This window comes from Podarcis muralis, chromosome 6 (genome assembly GCF_964188315.1).
Source record: "Podarcis muralis chromosome 6, rPodMur119.hap1.1, whole genome shotgun sequence".
In the NCBI taxonomy this organism is placed as follows: domain Eukaryota; kingdom Metazoa; phylum Chordata; class Lepidosauria; order Squamata; family Lacertidae; genus Podarcis; species Podarcis muralis.
This window is the reverse complement of record NC_135660.1, coordinates 28,808,231-28,836,010: the sequence shown is the minus strand read 5'-3', so window position 1 is coordinate 28,836,010 and position 27,780 is coordinate 28,808,231. Positions and strand designations below refer to the sequence as shown.

Genomic DNA, 27,780 nt, shown 5'->3' with positions numbered 1-27,780 from the left:
CCTCATGCAGATTGAACCCTTCTATCCACCAGTCACTAACCGTTGGCACTGCCTAGGGGAAATAACAGGTAATAGTCATGCCTTCACCTGGACGTAGAATGTAATGAGCAGCACTCTTGCTTTTCTGCCTCATTTTCCCTTCAAAATAGAGCAAGTGTACTTTTTCTAGAATTTTACAAATAATTAGTATGCCATGTACTTACGGATTGGGCATTATCACAATTGAACTTGCTTAATATAATATAAACATCTTTAGAATTATTGATTTAAAGTTAATGTTAATGCTCTTATGTCATACTAACCTGACTTTGTTTTCTATGCTTCCTTCATGCATTATTTTGAATTTCTGATAAACAGTCACATGATTAGGCTTGGTCATTTGGTTTGGACGTGAAATGCAGTTTATATAGTGGGAATAGATACAGCATGTAACATTATTTCTTGTGTTGGGGTGGCAATCCTAGAATGCATTGAGTAGCAGATTAACAAATCTCAGGTTACCTGAATATTAATTATGGATGAAGGACTGGGTTAATGAGTGTTTCAGCAATACTTAACATAGTTTGCCACTGTGGATTGGCACAGTTGCAGTAATGATATTTGTGAAATGTTTGCACCTGGGTATTTGGTCTGAAATCTCAATTAGCACTTTAAAATATTGTCTTTATAAAAAAGAAAAAAGGATACTGGCCTTAATACTGTTAATACTTAATACTGATACTGTTGTCATACATAAATAGAGGATAGGTCCATCAGTTTTCAGCCTACTATTTCCACACTCGCCTGCTGTATTGGCCACTCCAGGATTGGATGCAAGTTTGACTCAGCTATAAAAAAACATGATAGGCACAGATAATTTACAATAGATAATTTAAACAATGAAAGGGTATGTTCTCGCAAATACTTAATATTCACACTATTTATTTACTCCATTCCTTTCCTGCTTTTTCAGCTAATGAGTCTGCAAGATGACTAATATCCATACAAATTTTATACAAATCACAATAAAACTATGGAAAATAACATTGAAATATATGCTGCTTAACAAAGCAGTTCCAGCAAGTACACAAAATAGCAGAAAATCAGAGAGGGCCCACGAGTCTTTTAAAACAATGTTTTCACCTGATTTCAAAAGGCTGCAAGTTTCAAGAGGGAGGCACAGCTACAAATGTGTAGTACCAAAGGGCCCTGATTATAGTCCAGAAACCTTGCCCACTTGTGCAGTATGTTCAGTGCCAGTCCAATGTTTACCATGTGACTTACCTCATGCAACAAGTGACTTACAAGCCATAATTTACCTTTCGTTTGGTGAATGTGAACTTATCATACTAAGGAATGCTAAACAAGGACCAAAACTGAAAATTTTAGTCCGATAAGTTGTGTAAACATGATAAACCTAACTTCTGAAGATTCAGACCAACAAAATTCAAAATTCTATTTTTGTTTTTGAAATTGAAAAATGCAATTGATAAAAAAATAAACAGCCATGACCTGGCAAAATGATTTGGAATTGAAAGATGCTCCAGGCAGTTGCTCTCTGGCTCACAAATGACTAGGAATGCAATGGTGCACCAAACATGTTTGCTTCCATTTCTTCCTCCTCCTTGATTAACATTGTGTGGATGAACAAACCCAAAAATGAGCTTTATTCTCAGGTAGTTTTTTTGCTGAAGGTGCTAAAGTCACAGTCTTGTGTCATAGCGGACTGCATTCTGCTCTTCTGCCTCAGTCTTCTGAAGATTTTCAACCAGGTTCTTTGACTCCTTTTGGCATTTGAGTGATGTTATCGTAAAAATACTCCTGATTAGGAAAATCACAGCTATCACTGCAAAGTAACTGCCATATATTAGGAACTGCAAGAAAGCAGAGTGAAAAAATACATCTGTCAAACAGCTTTTTGAAAAAAACTTAGCTTCAATCGTAGAGCTTTTGCAACCATTTTTAAAATACCTACTGTTTACTAAGCACTGCTATGTTCCTAAGTTCCTTGGCTCCAGCACAGCTTTAGCCTTGGGTCGCTGTCCTATGCATACTTACCTGGAAATAAGGCCCAATCCACTTGGTAGGACTTAATTTTGATGCATAAGATCAAAATATCTTGATGCATATATATCTTCTCTTACTCCCATCACAAGAAACTTAAATACCATAATATAAAGTCTATAGTCAAAAAAATGACTTGCAATTATATGAAAGCCAAAGCACTGAAATCTATATTTTGAAGACTGAAACTTAAAATCCACTGATACAGTATGAAAAGAGTGTAATGCATTTTAAAAAAGTATTATATTTTGCTGAAGTAGGCAAATAAGCATGTGATGTCCTCAACTTCACCCCAGTATTAGGGAAGTTGATTCCTCTCCTCTCCATCCCGTTCTATCATGAATGTACTTCCTCAGAACTGGAAGATGACTAATGATCCATCTCTTCGTCGCTACACCATAATTGTGAAAACGCATATCAAGTGACCGTATGTTGCAACAGCAGATGCTTATGGGAAACACACAGGGACCTGAGCACAGTAGTATTGTCCCCTCCTGCAGTTTCCAGCAACTGGTATTCAGAGACATTCTGCTTCTGTCAGAGGAGGTAGGACATCCTCCACAAACCTATCTCTTATCTTTTTGAAAGCCATCCAAATGCTAAAATACTGATGAACAAAATTCACCTCTTGCTTTGCTGTCAGTTACTTCAAGGCAAATCCCACAATTTGTCAGAGTGATGCTATTTGAGGGCATTGGGGGAAATTAAAATGGTGACAAGATCCAGCCACCTGCCACTGTTTGGTGTGCTGGTCCAGAAAGAAAATTAAACAAGGCCTAGTGCAGACATTGGCAGCAAGTCCTGGCAGCTGCCCAAGGGTACCAGGTGCTGATGCCAACCCAGCCAGGGATACAGAATATCAAGTCACTGGGGAATTGGAGGACAGCCAGTATTGTGTGTATGCACACTGATGTGAAGGCAGCACACTGGAATTGCTGTGTGCGGTGAGATAATGAACAAGAATATTTTTTTAAAATATGCTTTTGCCAGTTTAGACAGATTATTCATTGGAGATCTGGGTGGTGGGGTGGTAGAATGTTAATCTAGGCCAGACATCAAGCATGCTCATTCCACCCTGAGCGTAAATTCTGGGCTGATCTGAAATTCATACCCTGCACAATCAATTCTCGAAATTCATGGACCACAGAAAAAAGTGCTTGTTAGCAGTTACTTGTTTGGGTGGGGCACTTGTTTCAGTGATTGGTTGAGCAACTTTGAACAAGACTAAAAAGTCAGTATTAACAAATGAGCCAAAGACTGCAAGCAAGGAGATGTGAAAATTTGGCAATTAATGTTAAAATTCTGGTGAATTGTGGAGAGTTACTCCTGGCTAACTTGTAAAATTCCCAAATACGTTTTGTATATTTCACTAATAGTGCAATCCTATGCATTATCAAGAAAGTTTTGCTGTATTTATTGGCGCTTACAGAGAAAAATGATTGTAACCTAACTATTTTTAAAGTTTAGATGATTTATACTGTAAATCACCCTGTGATCTTCGGATGAAGAGTAGTACATTAATAATGATGATGATGCTAAGGAATGCAAACTAGAAATTGACACTCCTGTGGAATCTTACGGTATTCAAAGCACCAAATCACATCACATCATTTATTGAATTATGCAGTTGATAGGTAGGCAACCCCGCCTACCTGTCAAATTTGGCTTACAAAGTAGATCCTGAAAAGGATCCGACCTGCGAAGACAAAAAGGTCCCATATACCTGCCCTAAAGGATGTGGTAGAAATACATTATATAAATAACATGTGCTTACATATCTATAAACAGACGCTTATAAACAAAACAAAAAGCCTCTTGATTTGAGTGCCGCCTCTTGCAAATATGTGAAGCATGCAAATGTTACTGAATTAGCAATAGTGCCCACAATACAGCATTAACATTACAACTTACCTGAGTCCCAATATCCAGTCCCAGTCCTTTGGAATCCACCACTGTGACAGTCACAATAGTTTGAATTAGCAGTGCAACAAAGTTGTTGAATCCAAACATTAAGGCATAGCGTTCCATGCTGAGACTGATGGCAATCTGAAAACTAAAATTGAGCTTATTTTAGAATGTTGATATCACCATGATATCTAAGTGTAGATGACTTGTTTTTTCAGACCTGGCAAAATGTGCACACACTTGTGTGAAATGGATGCAGACAATCAGGATGAGGAAACCTCAGCCATGCACATAGCTTATTTCAGGGGGTTGGACTAGATGACCCTGTGGGTCCCTTCCAACTCTATGATTACCATAGGATTTCAGGAAATGTGGGGAGTACCGAAGGAGCAAGAAGAGGCCTGCAAAAGTTTCATTATTATGATAAGAGATCACATCCCACGTTTGCCTTAAACCTGTGCATAAGTACTAGTCTGAACACGAGCTCTGTTTATTTTATTCACAGCAGGTTTGAGCTGTATCAACTACAGGCCTATGGAGGGTATGCGGGTGTATATTTGGCAACACTGATGTGTGGCTGGAATAGCAATTGTCAAACGGCTCTTACACTCTTACACTTAAACTGTTGCAGCAGAGAACTGGTCTTAGTCCTATATGACAGCCATTCTGATATTTGAAGAGAGAGTTCTGCCCTTCCCTCTCAGTAGTTTTTATGTCTCACAGGGTATGCCCCTGAACCTCTCCCCCCATTTTCCCTTTCCCCAATGTTTCTTACTTTCACTGGCTTTATATAACCTTCCTGTAATAAAGGGCCCAAACCATAACAAATTGGCCTAATATACTATATCTATATATACTTACGTTGCTATGGTTATAAGGAGCATATAACATGCCTTGAAAACTAGATAGCTAGCATAGCAAACCCAGATGTTGCTGGTAAAATGCATCAGAAGCAGGGAACCTGCATCCAGGGCAGAGAAGATTCCCAGCGCCATCTCCCCTCTAAGGTCCCAGTTCATTTTCACATATCCCACAGCCAGTGATGTTACTGAACCTGGATAAAGAGATAAGTTTTAGACTACTATGCACTTGCAGCAAGGGTGGCTAACATTTGGCTTTCTAGATGGCCAATGATCAGGGATGGCTGGAACTGGCATCCACCAGCATTTCCAGAGTAACAGGTTAGCCACCCCTGTTCTGCAGGTTCTCAAGTCTTGCTAAAATGGTTTTAAAACAACCTATTTCCCTCAAACTGTAGATACAAAATAATACTGTAAGATGCCTAAAGCATTTCTCTTAAAGGGGAACGAAAATACTTCAACTGAATAAGATTTAATAAACAATTACAGAAGAGTAGCTTACATTGTTCTGCAACAAGTCCTAAAGATTATGGGACAAACTAGAGCAGGAAAAACGTTGGAAGTGGACGGAAGAGTGGGGGGAAACCATTGACAATTCCACCCCATTGCACTCAGGTGCAAGGAGAGTCTGTAGTGGCCTTGGGAGAGTGCAGTAAGGTTATAGTTTACAAAGGGTTGTTTTGACTATACATGATTTTGGCCCGAAAATAAGTCGTACCTTTAAAATTTAGAGGCTTGGGAGCCGCGGACGAGATGGGCACCATTGCCCCACGATCTCGGTTGGGGGGGGGGGGAGAGCTGCACCGCTTTGCTGGCTGTATAAGGTCGTGAATATAAGTCACACTTTAACTTTTCACAATCGGAATTTGGGGGGGGGGGGAGTGCGGTTTATTTTCAGGCCAATACGGTATTTCCAGAGCATAACCGCTGTATAAGCCGCAAGTCATCTATTTGCATATTTGTACAGAAAACAAATACAATAGCAGTACCTAAATAAACAAATCTATGTGATCAGACACTTCATCACATTTCTAGATAGGCACAAGTTGTGAGCTGTGGACCAAACCCACTGCAGAAATAATTTGTTCCCTCCAGTTTATCTATTTCTTATGACTATGGAATCTCTGATGTACACAAAGAGCTCCCCTCCCCAGATATCTGTTCATTTTCACTGCTGCATGTGAAAATTACCTCCACTGAAATAAATGGAGCCACTTGCGTGCCCCAAAACATTATGCACACCACACCTAGATGGCGTGTGGGATTCTGGAAAATGTTTTATGATTTCTCATACCTGGTTATCTTGTTCACCTTCCTATGCTGCGTGGGAATGGGGGAATTAAGTGCATTTACATGGTTGTTTGCATACAGGATATATTTTAAGAGGGATACTTACTCAGGAATGTTGCTATGGCTTCAACAGCTCCATTGTACACTTGAGAGCTATGGGAAGGTGCTTTAGCATCCCACAGTACTTGGACGTAATTCAAAACCTGGTTAAATCCTGCAGTGGCTAATGCCCACCATATTGACCAGTAAAGGAGTTTCTTTGTGGTATAGCATTCCTTCAAGTCTTTACAGAGCTGGAGAAGCACGGTCAGAAAGCGATTCTGGTCTTTTATTTTGGGCAGTTGATCTACTGGCACATTCTGGAAGTTGGCGAATGATGTTGTTGGAACACACGGATCCCATTGGTGGCTTGGCTGGCCTGAGACAATTGGTGGATCCTTATCTGTTGGTCCGATGGATGCTTCTGGGGAAGACGTTCTATGAAAGAACATACTTTTTTGAGGCATGGGTAGAAAAAATGAAGACATAAAGGCCACAGAGACAGAGGCCATGGTTATCGCATTGAGGTAAAAATAAGAGACATGGGCCAGAGAGACTAGAAGCTGGCCCAGCAAGGAACCTATGGTGGATGCCACGAGAGTGATGCTTCTGCAATAGCCAGTGACTTTTTGGTAATGGTCAGGACTGACAACACTGTATATGTAGGCATAATAGGCAACCTCTGTGGCAGTCACCATGCCATAGAAAAATTCCACCAGCTGCATGGCAGGCACACCATATGCAAATAAAAGCAGCAGCCAGGTGACCAGGAAACTAACTCCCTGGAGGATAATGACAGGCTTATAGCGTACATAGTCTGTGATCAGGAATACTGGGATTAGTAGAGCCAAGTAGGAGTACGTCCAAACAGGGAAAACGTGCTGCGTCACCTGGAAGGGAAAAGGAGGAATTTTGTAACATTGAAAGTCTAAGAAATATAAGGCATGAAAAATATAGAAGCACTTATTGAAACTACAAGGTTTCGGTATAAAATAATTTTACGGTGGAGACCCTAGGCGAACTTTTGTAGCCAAGGCCTGTTTTCTCCTCTAACAGCTCCTCTGTCTCCTCAGTCCCCTTTTCTCTCCCATTCATGGTTTGCTAGCAGCTAGTGGCTAGCTCACCATCTCATTCACAGCCTGGCCTTTCTTTAGGCACAACACATGGGCATCGACTTGCTTTGGTTAATTCCAAACTGGCATTCCAGAGCTAGATTGATAGCTGATCTTTTCACACATGATGCCTGATGCTTCATTGCTGTCATTTCTTTTTTCCACACAGGGCATTTTCAGTCATTCTTTTACTTGCAAGGATAATACACCTTGCTCTCTTGGAGCTTTAATAATGCCAGCCACAGAAAGTAATGCCCTGGAAAGGTGTGGGACAAAACTTGCTTGCTGTGAGCTGACTGTGGGCCTGCGTGTGCGACCAGGTTGCTTTGTTACCAAAACAAAATAAAAATAAACAAAAATCAGGATGAAAGCCTTGAAATTATGTTCAGAAGTAAAAAAGAAATGTATTGTGGGAGGAAGTATGTCCAACAGGTATTGGTCTCTTCAGGAGGTGTAAGAGATGGCAAACATTAAGCACTAATGGAATTCTAACAGGTGGCAGCATAACATGGTAACATGGAGGAACTCTGAATTATTGTGGCAAGGAGTTCCACAGACCCTGAAATATAAAACATAACGAAATACATGTATCTAAACTTACATTTATAAAAAGTGAGATGAAGGTAACGGTTTCTCCGTAGAAAATTATAAGTTACCTTTTGTTTATAAGGTTAAACGAATTCCCTCCCCATTTGTAATTCATTCCCGACATATGACTGAATACCTTAGTGTGAATAAAATGTGCATCACTGTACCTCATCAATAGTCAAGTTTTTATCAGGCCCAGCAAGATAAGGAGTCAAGAAAGCCTCAGATGGTCTCATCAAGGAGAAGAAGCCATATATGCAAAGGATCAAGGTGGGGAAAATCCATTCACTGCTTTGCATTTTCCTCCAACAATCTGTCGTTTTCCCAGCTAAAATACAATGAAGCAAGAGATGGAAGGGAGAGGCTCTCAATTGGAAAGAAGACTCTTACTGAAAAATGCACAATGAGCCATTTTGTAGAAGGACTGTTGCTTTCACTTGTAATACATCTGAGGGCAGCAGGCTTAGGGGCACATAGCTCTCTGCCCCCCAACACCTTGCGACAGCTTCCAGCATTTGCCACCTGAGGCACCTGCCTCATTTTGACTAATGGTATGGTTACCCCTGCAAGTTGGCATTCCATTAAGAAAATGGCACAGTGGAAATGGCTGGACACTCCCTGGTTTGATTTCGCAGTCAAATTAGCAAGCCACCCACTCAACCCCAGGCAACGAGGCAGGTTACTCCCAAATACAAAGCAAGTCAATATTTATTTATTCAATTTATATCCCACTTTTTCCGCCAAAGAGCTCATGGTGGTGTTTCTCCCCACTCCATTTTATCCTCACAACAACCCTGTGAGGTAGGTTAGGCTGAGAGACAGGGACCAGCCTAAGGCCACGCCAGTGAGCTTCATAGCTGATTTAAACCTTGGTCCTTCAGGCCCCAGTCTGATGCTCTAAGCATGTGTGGTGTTTTTTATTAAGTCTTAAAGTGTGCAACAGCTATGCCAAGAGTTACCGTATTTTTGGCCCTATAGGACGCACTTTTTCCCCTCCAAAAATGAAGGGGAAATGTGTGTGCGTCCTATGGGGTGAATGCAGGCTTTCACTGAAGCCTGGAGAGCGAGAGGGGTCGGTGTGCACCGACCCCTCTCGCTCTCCAGGCTTCAGGAAGCTATCTGCAAGTCTGGGGAGCTCGCGGGAGTTCCCGCAGGGCTCCCTAGGCTTGCGGATAGCAGCCTGCTGCCCGAAGCCCGGGGAGCGCAGCGCTGCACACCCCGGGCTTCGGGCAAATAAAGAATTTTTTTTCTTTATTCTCCCCCCCCCCAAAAAAAAACACACTAGGTGCACCCTATGGGCCAGTGCACCCTATGGGGCGAAAAATACCGTAAGCCCTGGTCACGTTCCTATTCATGGGCTTGTCAACACCCACAGCCATATTTTTATATTTTATGCAGGGCTTTTTTTCAGCTGGAACTCACCAGAACTCAGTTCCAGCACCTCTCAGGTGGGCGCCATTGCCATTATAAGAGAACAAGGGAGGCGTTCATGGTGAGTTCCAGCACTACTTCTAGAAAAATAGCACTGATTTTACATATACATGCCCTGGGCTGACTGTACCAGAAAGCCTCTTTGTAAAACTCCAGCAAAATGCAAGACAAACATTAAACACTGTATATACTGATAGAGTCAATTACTTATGTACTGCCCTCATGCACAGTCTGAACTTCAGCCTTCCTCTCCCCTCTTAGGCTGGAAAACCTTCTATGCAACCCTTTCAGCAAAGCTGTTTATTTACTATTACTCAGATGGAGCCTGAATCAATGGTCAAGGTTGAAAAGACACAAAAAACACAGCCCTAAGGTAGTACAAATGATTCTGTCCTTCTGCATTTGTATTCAATACAATACCTTTCAAAAGCTTGCAGCTGTTCTTTGAGATCCACAGGCACATCTGCTCAAAACCTTATGAGAATCCTGTGTAAAAATGCCTCTTACTTATTAACCAGCTTGACTTTTTTTCTGAAATTGTCAAGGCTCTAGTGTAGTTTCTCCAGGTATTTATTACAGTGGTTTTAACTTGCTTGTCGGAAATAAATACATAACTATGTCGAAGTCCTTCTTTACATCCTTAGCATAGGGAAATAAAGAAGAAAGCTTGCTCTTTTACTGCAAAACAAAGCACCATGCAGGACGCAAAATGATGTAGGGGGAGAAAACTCAGCCTGTGTCTATACAGAAGCAGGTGAATCCAGGTAGCATTTGGATAAGGCAAACCTTGTTTCGTGGCAAAAATCAGTAAAGTGACTACATTGCCCCCTCCACCTTCAATGATCATGCAAGTTTAGAAAGTCATTAACAACAATAGCAATTCTAAGTAGATGCACACTTAATGAGGATCAAATGATTGGCATTTTTTTTACCAGCCCAAAAAATATTATCTTTATATTACTGCTTAGAACCCTCTCTAGGTTTTTTTTAAAATAGTGTATCATCATATGTAGAGAAATTCAGTTCTAATTTAATGGTGAACCTATTTAATTCACACTTTCCGAAACAATACGCAAACCAAACACAGCCATCCTTAAAAATACACTTTTGTGAAATTTGCAATGCAGTTCTCCAGCCAAGTAATGTCTACAGAAATGCATATACAGTACTGAAGCAAAGTGTGCATAAAATGCTTATATTAATGAAAATAGCATGCAAAAATGATTTCTATTAGGGGAAAGTGCTTTGCGAAGTGTGTATATTAGACATAATAATACATGTATATTAGTAGAATTAACATGAAAATGTTGGTGAAATTTCACAAGGTCCTTCAAATTATATATTCACAAACTGGAAATGTAGAAATGTGTATAACTAAATTTAAGAATGGAAAAATTAGAAACAGAGAAACTGTAATTGACAGATTTGCTCATGAATAGCAGAAGAAAGAATTGCAAGAAGTTCTGGCTGATGGCTTGTTCTGTGAATTACTGTCAGCTTAAAGTTATGCATTAAAACCATTCAAATAGCGAGAACCCAACAGCAAAAGCAAGGCTGGTCAGCGTCTTTACACCTGCCCACAAAATAAGAACAAGGGACTGTGGACCAGGGCTGGCCCAAGACATTTTGGCATTTGAGGTGAACGACAAAATGTTCCCCCTGCCAGGGAAAAAGGGGTGAGTGAAGATCTACACCAGGAACAAGGGGGAAGAGAATCAAATCAACCTTACCCTATGGTTGAAATGGAAGTCAAAGTCTGCCATGGCAGGTTTTGTGGGGAGAATGGGGCTGCTCTGAATCATGTCAGGTTGATGCAGAGCCCAGGAAACCCGGAAGGCAGACCCACTATTCCTTCCCTGGGGCTGGGAGACCACCAATGGCACCTATTTGCCAAGAGGTCGCTGTAGCGGTGGCATGGGTGGTGGTGCCTGCTGAGACGGCAACAGATCTGGCCTCCAAGGAGCATGTCGCAGCCATCCCTGCCACTGCGGCACCTGATGATGATGATCTGCTGCCCCAGTGTATCCTGCCACCGGAGGCAGTTGTCTCATCTTGCCTCATGGGTGGGCCGGTTCTGCTGTAGGCATTTTTGGCTTTAGTATGACTTGGCCCTGACTTGTTTGCTCTTACTACATGCCTCTCTTTCATTTGGATGAGGTTTCTGACCTGCTTTGCAGGACAGCTTATTCTTCTCTTGTAAACACAGCTGGAATCCTAGCAAATCTTAATCAAAATTACTTCATCTGCAATTCCCATATAACTAGGAGTGGTCAGGTGAAAAAGAGCTTAGAGTAGCTACCAGTATATCAATGAGGGATTTTCAGGAAGTGTGACTTGTCATGCAAAGACACACCTGCTGGGATCACCCCTTCTAAAGTTAGTAGTACACAACCACTAAGGTGGATCCAAATTACCTGGCACTGAACATTCATTCCAAATTGTTTACAGGGAGGTTATACAAATGCCAAGCAGTCATTATACCAAACTTTCCAGTTAATTTCTCCACCCCCTTCCTTTTGATATTTATTTATCTCCTGGAAGTGGGTCTGTTGCACTTGAGCACCAAGGTTACTTTAACTGCACAACCTGAATTTGCCAGCCTGCTTTTTCACCCGATCACCCTAAGATAGACTTCAGACAAAGAGGGGCTTTTATGGATGGAAAGAAACTCTGCCCACAGGTCTAACACTCCACTGTATATTAGTACCATGAGTTTTCGTTTTCTCTTAACATGAGAATAGTCAATGTGGTACTCTCCAGATACTGCTAGACTCCAAATCCTGATGGTAGTCTTTAGACAATGTCTAAAGTTCACCATGTTGGCTATGTCTATCTTAGCACATCTCTTCTAAAGTTTCTAGAGATAACTTTGCTTTATCATGTAGTTACCCATGCTGTCTTCTCAAGTCCTTTGGCGGGTCACAGAACTACAGACTTCTCTGCTTTCTTCAGATGATTGAGTTAACTTTTCTCCTTTTGCCTTCCTTTTAGTTCATGCCAGTGCATGTCCTGGATTTCGGATGTTTTAAAATCCAGACAAAGTCAAACCTTTTCGAATATAGCGAACTCCTGATCCTGTTTCCACCTTTGCTGTAGGTTAACTCTCGGCACTTCTTATTCCACTGGCTGTGCTTGTAGTTTAAATCTTGTGGATTGTTTTATTCTAATATACTTTGGTGCAGTCTCATTCGTGCCTTGTTCTTGTTACTCCAGTCTTTCAACTTTGAAAGCTACCACCGCCTTGAAAAACTGGCTCCATTTCAACATCCTCCTCTCAAAGGAAATGAAAAACATATTACAAGGATCTTTTAATTCTGATTCTGTTTACAAAGTGGCTCCTGCTTTTTGTTAATCAGGGGGAGAAGGTGCAAGCAAGCTGAGATACAAAATGAAGTTCTGATGAGGTAATATATAGAAACAAAAGGGACCTTTGGCCTGTTTTAAAGCCCAGGCTAGGCATGTTGTATGATACAGTTTTACATTAAACTAGGACTGTGACCTGGGTAGAATCTACACTTATCTACTGTGAGATTGCTTTCAGCATGGATTCTCGTGGAGTAGAATATGTGGGAAGGGCTATGGCAAACTGAAATAGCCATGTAAAATTTGCAAGAAAGAACATCTGTGTGAGCTCGTGTATACCCCCCCCCCCCCCCCGTTAATAGAGACTGTGCCCAGGATAATTTCATTTTGCTGCTTGAAAAAGCAAAATGGACAATGTTAATGTGATTACCTTACCTTTACAGTATGTTTTATTTAATTTTACTACAAACCTTTGTTGATTTATAAAAGTATTTATATTCCACCCTCCTGAAAAGAAAATCTGGAAAGCTATGTTGTCCATTTCAGTTATATTTCACAGTGCTGTAAGAGGGGAGATTAAGAGGGGAAATGAAAGAGGCGTTATCAGATTTTAGCCACTGAGAAGTCTTCTTACCCTTTGTGTTGATTGGAGCCAATTAGAGTTAAAGGAGGTGTGTGAGCCACTGGGGATTGGCCCCTAGAGTCACTCTGGAGGTGTGCAGGGAAAAACACTGAGGAGGAGTTCTATATACAGCACTCCATCTAGAAACACTGAGGACACAAGGTAGTCAGTTTCAAGAGAATGGTGCGCAAGTTCTGCTATGTACTTCAAGGAAAACACAACTTACATCATTCCAAAAGAAGACATTGGAGCATTCCAAATCACTTGCCTATGAATGTGTACAGAAGTAGATCTAGCTGAAAGGCAAAACATGGAGATTTTCACTGATTATTGCAATGCATCCTAGTTAGTATCATTGTGCATCTATATGATTATTGTACATTCTTAGCTGGCTATATAATCTTTGAATGCTGCGAGAGGGCAGAGCTATAACTATCAAGAAGGGACCCCACATATCTGAATTTGCCATGACACTTCTGTCAGTAGAACTTCCATGTTTCCAGCAGAGGGGTCTTTCCTATCACTTGCTACCTGACCATTCAATTGGAGATGTCCAGTGACTAAACCAGAGGACTTCTGCATACAAAGCAACTGATTGAACACTGAACTATGTCCCTTCCCCAACCAGGATCTGTGCTACACAATAGGACCCCATGTTGCTACTTCCCTGAATACAACCAGATAAATGGTGTTAGCATACTTCAAGGCGGGGGGGGGGGGCAGGGTGTGTGTGTTTTGCCTTTTTCTCTGATCAAACATAAGCTGGGGGGGGGGGCGAGGAAGTCCCATAGCAGCCAGAAAGTGTATAATTACTCATTGTGATTCCCAACTTGGTTTGAACTTCGGCTTCAAAGTTAAAGCGGCAAAGGACTTGAGCTGTTAGGAAACTGGATACAGGTAAATAGTTACTTTTCGAGATTGGTCATTATGTGAAAATGTTTTCTTCTTTAATGTGCTCAGTCTACCCACAAACCCTCCCACAGAAAGCAAATAATGATGTGCTGCCACCATGTCAGATATATGTAGGCTGAAACTCATGTGGGTTTTGTACCTCAAAGTAGAATAATGGAATGAAACAGGTTTGTTTAAGTGGATCTATCTCCCTATCTAACAACTGCTCAGTCATCAAAACCTCTTAAGTGGTTTACATAAAATATAAATTAAAACATTTTTTATAACACATATTTGTTTGTGTATGTGTGTGTAAACAGTTTTTCTTAAAAATATATAAATTGTAAAATAAAATTACATATTAAAATAGGTATCAGATTTACACGTCTGGGTAGGCTTTAAAAAGGTTTTAACAGATGGCAAAAACAATACAGTGGTACCTCGGGTTACAGACACTTCGAGTTACAGACGCTTCAGGTTACAAACTCCACTAACCAGGAAGTGGTTGCTCCAAGTTAAGAACTTTGCCCCAGGATAAGAATGGAAATTGCGCACCAGCGGTGCAGCGGCGGCAGCAGGCCCCATTAGCGAAAGCACGCTTCAAGTTAAGAACCGTTTCCGGTTAAGAACGGACCTCTGGAACGAATTAAGTTCTTAATCCGAGGTACCACTGCACACCAAAGGCATCTGTCTTACATCAATGAGCAGGGCGTTCCAGAGTACAGGTCTTGCCACACTGAAGGTTAATTAGGAGTGCCAGTTCTGCAGATGGAAGTGGTTGAGTGGGCATCTATAGAAAAAGGCATTCCTTCAAGTCAACTGGAATTTTGCTTCTTGAAATTTCAGTAGCCATTGTTGACAGAGAAACCTTCTTGACAAGGAGATTGCTTTGCTGTAGAGCAGGGTGGCAATGACAAATCCCCAAATAAAAGGAAATGCATCACCCCCCATAAAGGACAAAAGGGTAACACTCATCTGTGGGGCAGGAGGGTGATTTACCTAACTGGTGGTGGCAGGAAGCTGCAGCAGTGTTGTTGCCACTCTGATGGTGAGAGGGTCATCACCAGACAGAGGTGCAATGGCAGAAGGGCTGGCAATGGACCCTATTTAGCTGTCAGGCCCTTAGAAGGTCCTGATAGTGCTGAGTGAGTTTGGGGAATCTGCAGATTCAGCCCAGTTTAGAACACCTGAACGCAACCATTTTTATGGATAAACAGCAGAGAGAAGGAAACGTCCATGGAAAAGGCTCCATCTGCCTGGTTTCTGCAGCTGAGGGCATGCACAGGCCACTATCTCACTTGTTGGACAGCTTTTTATGGCTATTCACATCAGGAAAACAACACAAGGGAAGAAGGTACCCTCTTTCAGCAGCACACCCCCAGCCTGATATATGCACACACATGACTGCTTTTAAATGTTCTTAAAATGCAAATATCCAATCATATCTCAAAGAGGCCCTGGACCCTTATTGCTTTAAAGGAACAAATGTGGGCCATTAATATAAGGCAAGGCTGAGGAATGTGTTGTCCTCTAGAAGTTGGGCTTCAGTTCCCAGCAGCCCTGGTCTGCCTGGTTGATGGTCTGGGATAAGAGAAAGAGAAATGGTGGAGTCTTGGATGGTCATTTTCCCTTTGACAAGCTCCTTAAAGAAGTGGTTTCCAAACCAGAGAACATTTTAGTAATTACAGTGGTACCTCGGGTTATATACGCTTCAGGTTACATACACTTCAGGTTACAGACTCTGCGAACCCAGAAATAGTACCTCGGGTTAAGAACTTTGCTTCAGGATGAGAACATAAATCATGCTCTGGCGGTGCAGCGGCAGCGGGAGGCCCCATTAGCTAAAGTGGTGCTTCAGGTTAAGAACAGTTTCAGATTAAGAACGGCCCTCTGGAACGAATTAAGTTCTTAACCCGAGGTACCACTGTACTTCCAAACACACTTTTTCTAGGGAGCCATACTCTGACTATGCGACTCTCTAGTCTTCCTGAATGAGGGCAAATTGGTTTCATAGATTTCCAGTATCAACTATGACAAACTGATTGAGAAAGGGCATCTCCACCACATCTCTACCATCCACCTCATTAAACCATGCGCAGGAAAAGGACGGGCAACCCTGGGAACATAACAGACACAACTGTGAAGAGACGAAAGAATGAATGGGGTCAACTGCCGTGAAAGGAAGCAATAATGAACAGAAATCTCTATGATGATAGGAAATTACTGGCTATTTTCCAAAGCGTTAAAATTAATGAGAGCTCACGCAGGTTAAACCTCTTGTAGTTGCCTTATCTTGCTTTCTGTAAATATGAGAATATAACCAAGATAGGATAAGTATGTCATAGCAAAACAGTATGGCTTCCAATAGAGAACTCTATCTATCAACCTTTCTAGATTGTCACTGAATAGTATGACAAATATCCGCAAATGTTCTTCTGTTATATGGATGTCTAATTTTCTCACCTTTTGTGTGAATAAAGCTCCCACGTTTTGTTTCTGGAAAGTGATTTCATTCCCTGGCTAGTATATCAAGAGTGGTTGTTAGGTAGTTTGGTGAAACACAGATTTGTCCCTGTCATGCACAGCAGGATTCCATTCAGGGACTGGAAGCTTTGGGTACCCCAGATATTGCTGGACTGACTCCCATCATTCCTGACCTTGGGTCATGATGGGAGTTGGAGTACTTGTCATTTTACAGCTGTTGGTGAGCAGCGGAGAAGGCAAACTTATCCTAACACAAGCCCAGCTGCGTTGCTGCACAGCCCCACAGAGTATCAAATAAATGTTTCCTGAATTATGCAATGAGATGTGGGAGGAGTTCCTGGCACTGAAGGGACAGACGAGTCAACCACACCGCATAGCCTAAAGCCTTGGTTTGGGCAGGGACATGTTAAGATTAGACCTGTGGTGAATATTTCACATACTGGCATTTGCTTGGAAGTCCCCCCGCCCCCTGCCTTTCTATTTTATTATTCGTGTGAAACTTGGCTTGTGTGGTTTTCCAGGGCCAAATTTTGCTAGAAGGCAGCTATTTGGCAACTTGCTAACCGCAGCAAGGTACAAGCAGTGGTGACTAGTGCCCACTGGGACTGGTAGGGTGCAAGGCAGGGAGGCCAACAGCAGGTGGCACCAGAAACAATGGCAGTTGGAGGCAGAGCCAACAAATTCTAGTTTTGTCCCTATCCCCCCTTCCTGCAACAACAAGACTAAGGAAGGGGAAACTGATAGCCACTGCCACTGCCCTGGAATAGCTGTAAGAAAGCAAGAAAGTGGAGCTGGGTTGGCACCGCATTCATTCTAATGGACCAGCCTCCTCCTGGAATAAGGGGAGAATCCTGAGGCATGATTCTGCCATTTAGGTGTGATCACCTGAGATATATATATATGTGTGTGTGTGTGTGTGTGTGTTTTGTTCTGCTGCTGCACTGCATTGGCAGCTTGGCCTCCATTTTGCATTCTCCACGGTGCTCCGTATTTACAGTAGTACCTCGGGTTACATACGCTTCAGGTTACAGACTCCGCTAACCCAGAAATAGTACCTCGGGTTAAGAACTTTGCTTCGGGATGAGAACAGAAATCGTGCTCCGGTGGTGCGGCAGCAGCAGGAGGCCCCATTAGCTAAAGTGGTGCTTCAGGTTAAGAACAGTTTCAGGTTAAGAACGGACCTCCGGAACGAATTAAGTACTTAACCCGAAGTACCACTGTATCTTCATTCATGGGCATTGTGGGGAGAAATGTCAGCCACTAGGGTGGAGGCGGAGGTTAAACTGGTAAAGAACATTGAGAGGATTTAGCAAAGTGGCTTTCTTTTTCAGGGGTGGGGGAAGAGAAGCTAAAGAAAAACCTTAGAAAAATTTGATGCTTGATGTCTTCCGAGAAATGTTGGCTCTGCTGTAGAGGAAATTCTGAGAGAAGATTTGTGAAGCACACTGTGTTAAGCCAACCCATTACAGTGCTAGGGATTAAGCTTTCCAGCATGACATGACAGGGCCCTTTGAAAAGACACAGAGGAGAATTTGAGGGAGCTGGACCTGTTCCAAATTACATCAACACACAGCAGCATGTTTCGTGTGTCTTCTCTCCAGTTTGGCTTTATTGGAGGAACAGCTTCCTCCTCTGCTTTGTGCAGTACAGCCCTCGCAATCGGAAGTTATGCTCTGGACTTTTCCCTTCCAATTTGCAATTCTTTCTTCCTTGTCTCTGCTTTGCTAAAGAGTTTCCCCTCCCCCACTTCTTTCTTTTATAATAGCTTTGAGTGTGGCAACAGAAATTGACGTAAGGTTACACTGCATTGTAAATGCAGGAAATCTGCAGAATGAATAAAATGCATTTGACTCTCATTGGCTCTATCCTTCCTTTCTTTAGGCAAAACAAAAAAAATCCCCCACCTTTTTGTGGGTGGAGAGAAATGGAGCCTGGCCAATTTTATACAAGCTGTACATCTGACCTACTCCAGAATCAGAGGAATCAGTTGACTTTAGCCTGTGGCTTCAAGTCTTCTGTGCTGCCGCCAAAAATGTTCACAAATAAACCATTCAAGATAGTAAAGCACCTGTAAGGTCATGTAATGAAAAGGAAATCAGTAATGATAAGAAGCCCTTTGCAATTCTGTAAGCAAATATAAAATATATTTCCCACAGAGATAACAATGGACGGTATTCAACAAGTCTGTCTCATCAGCACAGTGATGTATGCTTGTGCAATGGGATGTTCCCACTTCCCCCTTGGGCCCACTGCATCCTCCTCAAATCTGCTCTAAAGGGTTTGGAGAACGGTCCGTCCCCCCTGAACAGAGTTAGGGGTGCATGGGTAGAGGAGAGGAGGGAAAATTCAGCTGCTCAAGGATAAATCTTTGTACTGACAGAACAAGTTGCTTAGAGCTATATTGAATTACTACTACTACTACTACTACTACTACTGATAATAAATATTGCCAGGAGCTCTGTGGAGATATCATGGAGGGGATGGTCATATCCCGAGGAGGAATGGGAACTTAGGGAGCCAGCACTGGATGACCATGGGAAGGTTCCTAGGAGGAATGTGAAATTGGGACGCCAAGAAGTGTGTGAGTCCAGGAAGATGGCCAGCAGTCTAGGGGGTGGAGAGCTGGACCCAGAGGAGGGACCAAGCAGATTGACTGAGGAGTGCTATGCCCCTGTCATTGGATACTCCAAACCACATACCTCCTCCAGTCAGTGTGGAACCAGGGAAGTGACTGAGAGTAAACTGGAAGCTGGGCTGGCATGCCCATTGTCGAGAACATGGCCAAACTCACTTGAAGGAGTGCCCATTTACATGACCAGTCCTGGGACTATGGCTGTTTGCTGTGCTAGAAGTTGTGCTTGCCCTGCTCTTCAAAAGAAAGGTTCAAGGGAGAGTGTCACTCATTGGATGAACGTCCTAACTTGCACTTAGCCATGTACCTTGCCTATGTGCAGTTCTGATTTATGCATTAAAGCCTTTGGCAGAAATTGATCTGAGAGTCTGAGTTGTTCGTCTAGTAGTGAGGGTCAAAACACCAATAGATCTCAACCCTAAATTTGACAAGAAGCTTAAGCTTCTTGTTTAGCCTTTGTTCTTCTGTGGCTTCTGAGAGGAGACTAGAATATCCATATTACAGTAGATCTAAGAGGTGACTAATTTGGAAGGTCTAGGTACTTAAGTTTGAAAACAGAGAATGTCTGAACAAATCAGTTAAAGTCTGAATAATGCACATAGTTGTCTCTCTGGACCAAAGTAATGTCAACTGTGTGAGTGCAATCAATGTATGTGTGCTTTTGTTATGAAAAAAGGTGCAGGGGAGCTTTGGAACCATGGGGTAGCTTGGTTGAAGAAAGGGGAAGTTGGATTTCTATGAGAGGCTGAGGAAAAGGTGAACTTCTCTCTACCTGTTCTTCCCTTTATAACTAGGGGGATTAAATAAAAAAGAACCCTGGATAATTGAATGGAATATTCTGCCTTGGTTTGCATTTATTTACACTGGGGGTTTCCAAACGAACACTCCACACCCTGACAATCTTGTAGCATAAGATGGAAGTTCCCTGGAGTACAAGGCTTGTTTGGTGGCCGAAACAATAATCTCAGGGCATAATCAGGGTTGGGAATTTTATTTGTTAATTAAACAAAGTTATAACTGATTTGTAACTTCCTTCTTATTTTAGAAGCGCTTGCACTTCCCTTGAAGGAGCGGGTAGGAGCTTGGGTAATCCTAGAACCATCTGTCACTGGACGCCCAGGTATTTTCAGTGGTGAGGAGTGTTATTTCCTAGCTATGTTTGTTTCACCAGCTATGGCCACTCCTGGACAGATTATCTGACCACAGTAATCCATACTGTGGTAACTTCTACATACGGTGTCCTTGAAGAGGGTTTGGAGGTTGCAACTAGTACAAAGTACAGCACTCAGGGTGCTTGTAGAAGCTGTGGGACAGTGATATATAACACATGTTTTGAAAGAACTGTACTAGTTGGCTATTATCTTCAAGGCCTGATTCAAGGTGCTTATGCTGACATATAAATAGCAAAATGAACTGAGCCCCAAATATCTGAAAGAATACAACTTCCCATACTAATTTGCTTGGGCATTAAGTTCTGCAGAGGGAGCTGTACTTGTTTGCCCTCCACTGAGTGAAGTCTATAATGCAGGGGTCCATGAAGGAGCCTTCTGCATTGCAGCATCGCACTTATGCTCCAACCTTATTTTCATTTTACAGATGGTTTAAAACATAGCTATTGAGGAACATTGAAATGTACTGTGAATTGGGAAGGGCATTAATGTTAGATCACTGCCTTGTCATAGCGAAGGGGCTTAAATAACTCAGAGAAGCTATGAGCTATGCCATGCAGGGCCACCCAAGATGGACAGGTCATAGTGGAGAGTTTTGACTAAACGTGATCCACCTGGAGCAGGAACGGGCAAGCCACTCCAGTATCCCTGTCAAGAAATCTCCATGGACAAAAACAAAACCCAGCAGTGGCCAGAGAATTGGAGAAGATCAGTATTACATCCCAATCCCATGAAGGGCAGTGCCAAAGAATGCTCCAAATACCGCACAATTGCGCTCATTTCACATGCAAGCAAGGTTATGCTTAAAATTCTACAAGGAAGGCTCAAGCAGTATATGGACTGAGAACTCCCATAAGTGCAAGCTGGATCTCAAAGGGGCAGAGGAACCAGAGACCAAATTGCAAACATGCGCTGGATTATGGAGAAAGCTAAAGAGTTCCAGAAAAACATCTACTTCTGCTTCATTGACAACGCAAAAACCTCTGACTGTGTCAACCACAGCAAACCATGGCAAGCTCTTAAAGAAATGGGAGTGCCTGATCACCTCATCTGTCTCCTGAGAAATCTCTATATGGGACAAGAAGCTACAGTTAGAACTGGATATGGAACAACTGATTGGTTCAAAATTGGGAAAGGAGTACGACAAGGCTGTATATTGTCTCCCTGCTTATTTAACTTATATGCAGAATTCATCATGTGAAAGGCTGCACTAGATTAATCCCAAACCGGAATTAAGATTGCTGGAAGAAATATCAACAACCTCAGTAAGAGCTGACAGTAAGAGCTGTCCTGACAGTAAGAGCTGTTCGACAGTGGAATTTGCTGCCAAGGAGTGTGGTGGAGTCTCCTTCTTTGGAGGTCTTTAAGCAGAGGCTTGACAACCATATGTCAGGAGTGCTCTGATGGTGTTTCCTGCTTGGCAGGGGGTTGGACTCGATGGCCCTTGTGGTCTATTCCAACTCTATGATTCTATGATTCTATATGCAGATGACACAACTTTGAAGGCAGAAAGAGGAGAGTGCAAAATATGGTCTGAAGCTCTACATCAAAAAAACTAAGATCATGGCCACTGGTCCCATCACCTCCGGCAAATAGAAGGGGAAGAAATGGAGGCAGTGAGAGATTTTACTTTCTTGGTCTCCATGATCACTGCAGATGGTGACAGCAGTCATGAAATTAAAAGAAGCCTGCTTCTTGGGAGAAAAGCAATGACAAACCTAGACAGCATCTTAAAAAGCAGACATCACCTTGCCAACAAAGGTCCGCATTGTTAAAGCTATGGTTTTCCCAGTAGTGATGTATGTAAGTGAAAGCTGGACCATAAAGAAGGCTGATCGCCGAAGAATTGATGCTTTTGAAGGGGACGACAGAGGACGAGATGGTTGAACAGTGTTCTCAAAGCTACTAACATGAGTTTGACCAAACTGCGGGAGGCAATGGAAAACAGGAGTGCCTGTCATGCTCTGGTCCATGGGGTCACGAAGAGTTGGACACGACTAAACAACAACAATAATTGTTTAATTGAATATTGAAATGGAAAATGATTCTGTATGTGTGTTGCTTAAGGTTTAACATAGGAAATTACCATTGAAGCTAAGTAAGAGCTCCCAGTAAGTGCCTAACAGGCTGGTACGTAGTTAACTAGTAATGTATCTCAGCTGGCTCTGTTATGAGCTTAACTTAGATCACATAGTATTCAGTTGCAAATCACCATTTGGAGAGAGTTGCCTCTGTTCTCAAGCCACTGAAGACAAAGGTCAGACACTTTGCTCCTAGGCCTTTCCCCTAGGAAACACAGATCTCACTTCTAACACCAGTGTTAACAAGCCACCCCAATCTTTGCCGAGCAGTGCACAAAATTCCAGGAGTCTTGGCCCTGAACAAGGGTCTGTATCTCTTCAAGGCAAAATAAGGCAGTGTCTGTCAAATATGGTTTATTTACCTGGAAGACACAAGATCTACCCACCCGGGAAGAATGGCAGATGAAGCTGATGGACTACATGGAGTTGGCGGAAATGACTGGCAGAATCCGTGACCAGGGAGAAGAGTCGGTGGAAGAAGAGTGGAAAAAATTTAAAGTTTATTTACAGAAATATTGTAAAATTAATGAATGTTAGAAGGATGCTGGAATGAAGTTATATGGCTCTAACAGAAATACCATAAAGAATTAAGTAAAAATAGATTGTTAATGGGTCAAAGTGGAAATTTAAGGTTAGATTGTGATAAGATAAATTATAGAACGAAAATTAAGAAAGATGGAAAGGATTTGCTGAAATAGCTAATTGAACAAGAATACAAAAAAGGGAGGTGTGAGGAGGTCGACGATATAAGTAAATGAAAGGTAGAGATATAGAGATACTGGATGTGTTTTTAAATGTTTTTGTTTCACTTGTTGTTTTGCTGTGTTGTTTTTAGTTTTTTCCTTTTATTTTTGATGTATTGTGAACTTTTTTTTGTTTTTCTTTCTTTATTCTGTAACTATTAAACCCTTAATAAATATATATATTTTTTTTAAAAAAACAAATATGGTTTATTTACAACCTGAGTGTAGATGGGGTACAGAATTTACAGCATCCTCACCTCAGAGCATCTAGTCCTTCCCCATCACCTGGCATTGCATTCAGAGCCATCCTATGTGCCATCTCTTTGTTTCTGTTTCTTGCCTCCACAGCAGCTTGTTGAATTCTGCCCCACTCTTTCCCAGCAAACTTTAAATTTTCTAAAGGCACAAATTTTCCTGTGACATCATGCCCCCGTCATCCGGCAACCTGCCAATTCTCCTGTCTCTGACCAATCCTTGGAGTGGGAGGGGGCTGAAGGACAGTTCTTTTGCATTGCCAACAACCCTTAATGGCGCAGCACCTGGTTCCCCATGGTTCCTTAATGGCTCTGCACTTAGCCAGCCCAGCCACGCTGTTTTGCATAAGCTAACCCATTAATTCCTTCTCTGCCACAGTTCTACAGCTTGTACTTTCCCTTCATATCCCCCAAATTAGCTGAATACTACTGTTTATTGGTTTCTAATATTCACTGACCGACTCTGGTATCCCAGCTGTGGCAACGCAAATGATGTAGAAAAATGATGGGGGAAAGGAGGAGGGGAAAGTCCACAGTTCCCTAACACCTACTTGGTATTCCAGGGAATTAACACAATGTGCGTGATTTCCCCCCTCCTACTTGGGAAATAGTATTTTGGAATTTCCTGCACCTACCACTCCTCAGGAGTTTTGTCAGTGAATGGTGATGTCACAAAAAGGATCTATTCCCGCTTCTGTTTGGCTGCACATACATCCCTATATTAATTAACCAGCACTCAAACAATGCTATAAAATCAGCTAACTAGAGTAGGTAAGAGGGAAATCCCCATAATTGCAAAGCGGAACAAACGCCCTTAGGTGAACTGCCAGAGATCTCGAGCAGGTGTTATAAATAAGCTGACTGAAGCTAGTTCACTCACATCTGAAGAGTCAAATTCTTTTGATGCACATAAGCAGCAGCGTGATCATGATGACTGGCTTCAACATGAAGAATGTGCCCTTAGCTGTTCTGGTGGGTCTGCTGCTACTCTTGGGAATGTGTGAAGGTAAGTAGTGTTTCTGGATACCTCCTGCTCCAGGACTCCTTGTGATACTGAAGTATGTGCCCTGAAAATTAAGATGGAAGATAGGATTCCCAATGGCTAGGAAAGAAAGAAAAGTCCGGAATACGTAGTGTACTTCAACCTTGTGTCTCCATCTGCTGTTGGAATACTTTTCCCATCTTCCCTGACCACTGGCTAAACTGGTTTAGGATGATGGATGTTGTATTAGTTCACCAACTTCTGGGCACTCAACAATGAAGAAGTCGTCTAGAACATTATTGGAAATGCTTGCTATCTGATAGCAAACTGATCCAAAATGTGTGTACTAGGAACGGCAATGATAGAGATGAAAATGTTACTTTGTGCCTAAATTTAATATATATACTTTTGTAATTTGCCCTGGGACCTGCTGGTAAAGTCCAAGTAATGAATTAAATTAATTAATGTATATTTTTTCTTCCTCACTCCAGCCCAAAGCAACCAAGATTGCTGTCTCACCTATACCAAGAGGCCTATTCCTCACCGGATTATCAAAGGATTCACAGAACAGCTTTCCAGTGAAGTCTGTGACATCAATGCTGTCATGTGAGTTGACAAAATGAAACAATTACTTGTATCAATGAAGGAGAGTAAAAATAGATGCCCAATCATTCAGGAGTTTAGCTCAAAAAAGGTCTCCAAAATGCTTCAAATACTGTGTTTCCAGCAGCCACAATGAAACATTATTTTGATCCCATAGTTCTTGAACCCTGTAGAACTTGAGAAACCTAAGATGGTACAAAAATTGGCATTTCTCATAACCCAGGTCAGAGCTTGTAGCTGAGCTATTTTTAGTATCTCTTTATTTTTGATATCAGTATTTTTGCTTTCTTATCCGTAGTGTACACAACTTTAGTTACACTGTACATAACTTCAGTTGTTGTTGCTTAGTAGCTTTTAAGCCTTTTCAGTTGAATGCAACTGAAAACAGTCAAGCAACAAAGCTTGCAGGAGAATCTCAGGGGAGCATTCCTGTCTCACATTTTCCATGCAGTCAAAGTGGACTAAAATTTCGTGCTGTCACTAACAATGCATGACACAACTCCATTCCTCTTCACCTCCCCTATTTTTTGTGCATTCGTTGGTTTCAGGAGGATCTCTTTCCACCTTAGTTTGTACACACACACAAAATGCCGACAGCTTCAATCCATACTATGGTGATTGATTGCCATGTAATAGGCTCTGTATGCAGCAAACCCAGTGCTACACATTGGGCTGAGAAAGGACCCCCCACAACAGCATGCTGATTTAGTCATCTTAGAAGATGTGACCTTTCTGCATTATTCTACTGACTGTTACTGTTTATGTTATTTTAAAACTGATAATAGTTTTTGCTCTTTCTAGATTTCACACTAAGGGTGGCTTGAAAGCTTGCGCAAATCCCAGAGAACCTTGGGTGAAGAAACAGCTCCGCTTGTTGAGGTCAGTAGGAGGGAGGAATTGGTTGCCTCTATAACAGTGCAATCCTAAGTTTGCCTGTCAGAATATTAACTATGGGAGGTTTCTATAATATCACAGTTGTGCTTAAGGATGATGAGCCACACTGTGGAAATGAAACATTTCATTTTTCACTTCTCCAATAGGAAGAAACAGCAGCTTAAGGCTGGAATCCTGTGCACACTTGCCTGGGAGTAAGTCTGAGTGGAACTAACTTCTGACAGGCAAACCTAGGATTGCACTGTTATATAGATATAGGGCAGCTAGAGGATCCTATCATTTCATATGATGTTAGACTCCAACTGTCTTCAGCTTCAGCCAGTATAGTCAATGTTGAGGGAAGATGAGGGGTCTCCTCCACTAATATCTAGAAGACACAGGTTCTTCAGTTTTTGTATATAAGACAGGAGAGCTGTATGGAAGCAAGGAAAAATTTAGCTTACCTATTTATTCTTTCTCTTTTTTTACAGTAAAAGACTCAATAAGCTGTCACACTTTACTTTTTGAAATGAAGCAAGAGGCAGAGCCTGGTCAAAAAAACTAAACTAGGCTGAAATCATACTTCTGGACACTGTTGTGTGCTTGCTGACCACTAATCCCTGGATTTTCTGGAAGCATAAAAACTGATTCATATTGTATCAAGTATTTGTTTGAATGGAGCACCCCATCCAAGATGCTTTGTTTGCTTATGCTGGTTCACATTTTGTGATTAACTGATAAATAAGTGTGTGTGTGTGTCTAATGTTCCTCACTGGGTCAAGTTCACAAGTCTGTCATATGATGTAGATGGTAATGATCACTGTCATTGGCAAAAGGCTGCTGCTATCAGGTGTACTACTCATTTGCAATATTTATTTTATAAAATTTATATACTGCTTGATTATAAAAAGAACTCTACAAAACTTTAAAGTTGTTGTCTTATTGCATGTTATCTCTGGACTGCGGCCTTTGTTTGGACATTCTTTTAGATGAATAATATAACAGTTCCATTGTGCATATGTTGCTACATGCGTATGCGTGCGTGTACACACACACACACACACACACACACACACACACACGGGGAGAGAGCAAGAGAGAGATTTGTAGGTTTAGGTATATAGACCTTTTAATGTTTGAAGAACACAAGGCAAGCCTGCTGGACCAAGCCAATGCTCCATCTAGCCCAACATCCTGTTCTCACAGTGGCCAGGAGATGCCTGTGGAAAGCCTGCAAGCTGGGCATGAGCGCAAAGCACTTTGCCTACCTGCGACTCCCAGAAGATTCAGAAGTTGCTATATAAGTACATATCCATGGGAGGTTTGGAGGGTGGCAATATCAGATTGGGCCTTTTCAGTGGTGGCCCCTAAGTTGTGGAGGGCACTCTCCCCAGAGAGGAATGACTGGGACTATCCATATCAATTTTTGGGTGCCAGGCAAAACTTTTCTCTTCAGCTGGGCTCTTGGCTCTTAATCCAAAGGGTAGCCTCTGTCCTGATCTGTTTTTTCTGTGTTTTTAAATGCTTGTTGGATGTCCTTAAGTGGTTTAATGCAAGTTGCTTTGGGTCACCTTCTGAAAAAAGCAAATAACAAATACAATAAATAAATATGGGAAACTGGAATAATAATTAATAATTAATAATAATTTATTTATACCCCGCCCATCTGGCTGGGTTTCCCCAGCCATTCTATATGAACAAATAAACTTATATCCTGCAATAATATTGCTTATGCTGTATTGTGGATCTTATGTATTTAGGGACAAGAGTGAATGATAAGGCAACGCCACAAATGAATGTTCAACAATGCCTGAACAGGGAGTGGTGTTTAGCCATAATTTGGCTAAAATTGGGTGAGTCAAGGGATGGGGTTTA

At 41.9% G+C, this 27,780-nt stretch overlaps 2 protein-coding genes across 5 annotated transcripts; one reads left to right on the top strand and one right to left on the bottom strand.

Moving 5' to 3' along the window:
• Positions 1-536: 536 nt before the first annotated feature.
• On the bottom strand, positions 537-24,435 carry SLC19A3 (solute carrier family 19 member 3). Of its 4 annotated transcripts, none has more exons than XR_013393151.1 (7): positions 9,689-10,193; positions 8,005-8,165; positions 6,205-7,027; positions 4,810-5,002; positions 3,955-4,096; positions 1,492-1,853; positions 537-827 (listed from the first exon to the last, which is right to left on the bottom strand). XR_013393151.1 is itself a non-coding variant. In XM_028731145.2 (7 exons), exons 3-7 carry the CDS (start codon positions 8,134-8,136, stop codon positions 1,683-1,685), a joined length of 1,461 nt encoding a protein of 486 aa, XP_028586978.2. In that variant the 5' UTR covers positions 8,137-8,165; positions 13,420-13,489; positions 24,328-24,435; the 3' UTR covers positions 905-1,682. The 4 variants fall into 4 exon arrangements, 3 of the variants coding, with proteins under 3 accessions (XP_028586978.2, XP_028586979.2, XP_028586980.2); XM_028731145.2 differs by lacking the exons at positions 537-827; positions 9,689-10,193 and adding exons at positions 13,420-13,489; positions 24,328-24,435 and having other exon boundaries at positions 905-1,853; XM_028731146.2 differs by lacking the exons at positions 537-827; positions 9,689-10,193 and adding an exon at positions 12,158-12,523 and having other exon boundaries at positions 905-1,853.
• On the top strand, positions 24,343-26,835 carry CCL20 (C-C motif chemokine ligand 20). The gene is made up of 4 exons (XM_028731149.2): positions 24,343-24,453; positions 24,921-25,035; positions 25,834-25,911; positions 26,397-26,835. Exons 1-4 carry the CDS (start codon positions 24,351-24,353, stop codon positions 26,431-26,433), a joined length of 333 nt encoding a protein of 110 aa, XP_028586982.2. The 5' UTR covers positions 24,343-24,350; the 3' UTR covers positions 26,434-26,835.
• The last annotated feature ends 945 nt before the right edge of the window (positions 26,836-27,780 follow it).

Coding starts and splice junctions, on each gene's coding strand:
- SLC19A3 (XM_028731147.2), bottom strand. CDS start 9,731: ATGTGCCTGTGGATCTCAAAGAACAGCTGCAAGCTTTTGAAAG. Junction 7,028..8,004: donor AAAACTTGACTATTGATGAG/GTACAGTGATGC, acceptor TTTCCCTTCCAG/GTGACGCAGCACGTTTTCCC. Junction 4,097..4,809: donor CTCCTTATAACCATAGCAAC/GTAAGTATATAT, acceptor GCTCAATTTTAG/TTTTCAGATTGCCATCAGTC.
- CCL20 (XM_028731149.2), top strand. CDS start 24,351: ATGCACATAAGCAGCAGCGTGATCATGATGACTGGCTTCAACATGAAG. Junction 24,454..24,920: donor ACTCTTGGGAATGTGTGAAG/GTAAGTAGTGTT, acceptor TCCTCACTCCAG/CCCAAAGCAACCAAGATTGC. Junction 25,036..25,833: donor TGTGACATCAATGCTGTCAT/GTGAGTTGACAA, acceptor TGCTCTTTCTAG/ATTTCACACTAAGGGTGGCT.